General features: G+C 41.2%; 1 protein-coding gene across 1 annotated transcript; it reads left to right on the plus strand.

Annotated features, from left to right (window-relative positions):
• The first annotated feature begins 1,232 nt into the window (after window positions 1-1,232).
• On the plus strand, window positions 1,233-2,396 carry foxd7 (forkhead box D7). Its single transcript, XM_042086682.1, has one exon. The coding sequence runs from the start codon at window positions 1,233-1,235 to the stop codon at window positions 2,208-2,210; it is 978 nt and encodes a 325-aa protein (XP_041942616.1). The 3' UTR covers window positions 2,211-2,396.
• Window positions 2,397-2,603: the final 207 nt, after the last annotated feature.

A 2,603-nucleotide genomic window follows, 5' to 3' on the forward strand; every position in this document is an offset into this window, starting at 1 on the left:
ATACTTTAGGTAAATCGACTTGTGTTAAAAAAAAAGTTCATGTTTTTGCGCATTGTTTAGATCACCTGCTATTCATTTAATTGGGGGATGTTGCCATCTGATCATCTTTAGTCAGTGCTATTAGTGTTGATCAATTGTTTTCTGTAATTGTAGGTTCAGACTATCTGATTGTTTCATTGAATGTTGAATTTTATTATTATTATCATAGTAGTAGTATTGTTGTTTTTGTTGTTGTTGTTATCATTATTGATATTAAGCGGTGTGATATTATGAAGTGTGTCACTGCTTATTAAACTATATATTTCCAATGCTTTCAGAACCAGCGTTTGTCCTAATGACATGTAGCCTACAAGTCGGAAAATATTTTATGTTTGTTTTATTTTATTTTGTTTTGTTTTTTTCGGTCCCAGAAAGAAATGACCCTTAAACATGTTACGCAATAAGTGCTTGAAACTTATATGATCAGAACATGTTGAAAATGGTTCAAATCGTTCTTTTCACAATTTGGAGACGAGCTGTGGAAAAAAACCTGTCCTGTGATAGTTTAGAGGCAATAAATTAAAGCTACCTAATATTAATATCCTTTATAATATTTTAAATATTAAATATATTGAATATATATTAAATAAAAGAGGCTTATTATGAGTAGCCTTTAGCACAATTTAAGTAGTTTGGTGTAGCCCTACTTTGTGGCAATATGTTTTAATGAAAAACCGAAAGTTATTTAGAAGTAAATGTGCTATTTAAACTTATTCTGGATGTAGCGATGATTCGATAAACAAACCTTATGCGACGATATTAATTTTGGATCAATAGAGGACTCTGGTGGTGCTTTGATGCCTCCTGCCCTGTTTTCATTGGAGAGGAGTTGCTCCGAAAGAGCTCCATCGTGACATCATTGGCTGATGATCCAAGAGGAAATCTAGTGCTGTTGGGGAAGATGCAGGACACCGGTTCGTCCTACCATTACGCGTTTCTCTTCAGATGTAACTAAAAGAGAAGTGGTTCGATTGATGTGAATATCAAGGAGAGGACAAAAGGTTGTTGATTCTTCGATCCTTGTTATTGTTGTGATACGTTTTGGACAGAGAACAGCTTGCCAAGTGTATTACGAGCGAGCGTTTTGTGCATGTAAAGTGTACCTGCTGCTGCGCGAGCAGCTGTTTCGTTGAAGCTGTCCCCATTCTATCACCTGTCGAGGCAGGTGGAATATTGCTTGTATTTGGATTACTATGACCTTGGATGCAGAGCCAATGGAGGATATTGACATCGACGTAGTAGGAGAGGGCAGTAAAGGGGCTGAAGACGGCGATCTGAAGGCGTCAGCCTCTTTGGACACGAGAGTTGCGTCCGAGTATGGATCAGCCACGGCAACTTTGCCTGCTAATCAACATGATGAGGACGGTGCCTCTAATAGCTTGGCACCAAGGTCCCCCTCAATGTCGAACAAAAGCACACAAGTGAAGCCTCCGTACTCGTACATCGCTTTGATAACCATGGCCATTCTCCAGAGTCCGAAGAAGCGTCTCACTCTGAGCGAGATATGCGACTTCATCAGCCAGCGCTTCGCATACTACCGAGAGAAGTTTCCGGCATGGCAAAACTCCATCCGACACAACCTCTCGCTCAATGATTGCTTCATCAAAATGCCTCGAGAACCGGGCAATCCTGGCAAAGGGAATTACTGGACCATGGACCCCGACTCCTCCGACATGTTCGAGAACGGAAGCTTTTTACGGCGAAGGAAAAGGTTTAAGAGACAACACTTTAGGTTTGGGATTCTCAAAGAACAAGCGCTCGAAGCCACTGGCTTTCCCCATTTTCCTTACGGAAGATACGGGTTCGGTTCGGCTTGTCTGCAACTGCCACGTCTAGAAGTGTATCCTCTCCGCTTCCATCAGCATTCGCACCCGACCTGTGCGCCCGGAATCCCACCTGGCAGCAGCATCCTGCCCTCGCTGTCAACACTCCTATGCCGGAACGCGTTCGCTGCTAAAGCCTCTGCCGAGTCTCCTGGGATGGCCATCGAGTGCTTTAACCCGACTCGGCCTAATGCGCACTGTTCTGCACTTTCCCTCGACTCTCCATTCGTGTCTTCTGCCATGCTCCAGCACGGCACTTTCCCCCATTTTCTAAATCTACAATACGAGTACGAGAAACTCCAAACTTTGCGCTCGGACCTAACGAATAAACACATTGTCAGCAACTAGGCCTGGTCGTTTTAAATAAGCTGGCGACCACTTGATAAACTGTATCTTAAATGACTTAACTCTCAGGTACTCTTCCTCTTCTGTTACTGAAGGAATATCCACTCGTCTTTTCTGGAATACAAAATGTCATGCTATGATTGCGGATTGTATGATTGTGTCTGTTGTGCATTCTTTATCTTGAACAATTTAAGTGACGAGTTTCCCTCAACATTTGGAAATAAATAAATCATAGTATTTAAAATAATTTTATTGATTTATTTTTGTCATGTTCAATAAAGATCAAATGTCATAAATGTGCACACTGAGTTTAAGTACCCATTAAGTCATTTAGTTTAGCATTTTAATATACCTGCAAAAACTCAAAACCTTTCGTTTTCATTTACTCTGGTTCTT

Source organism: Alosa sapidissima, chromosome 3 (genome assembly GCF_018492685.1).
Source record: "Alosa sapidissima isolate fAloSap1 chromosome 3, fAloSap1.pri, whole genome shotgun sequence".
Taxonomy (NCBI): Eukaryota; Metazoa; Chordata; class Actinopteri; order Clupeiformes; family Clupeidae; genus Alosa; species Alosa sapidissima.

Bases quoted from the DNA above. Each gene is read 5' to 3' on its own strand.
- foxd7 (XM_042086682.1), top strand. From the start codon at position 1,233: ATGACCTTGGATGCAGAGCCAATGGAGGATATTGACATCGACGTAGTA.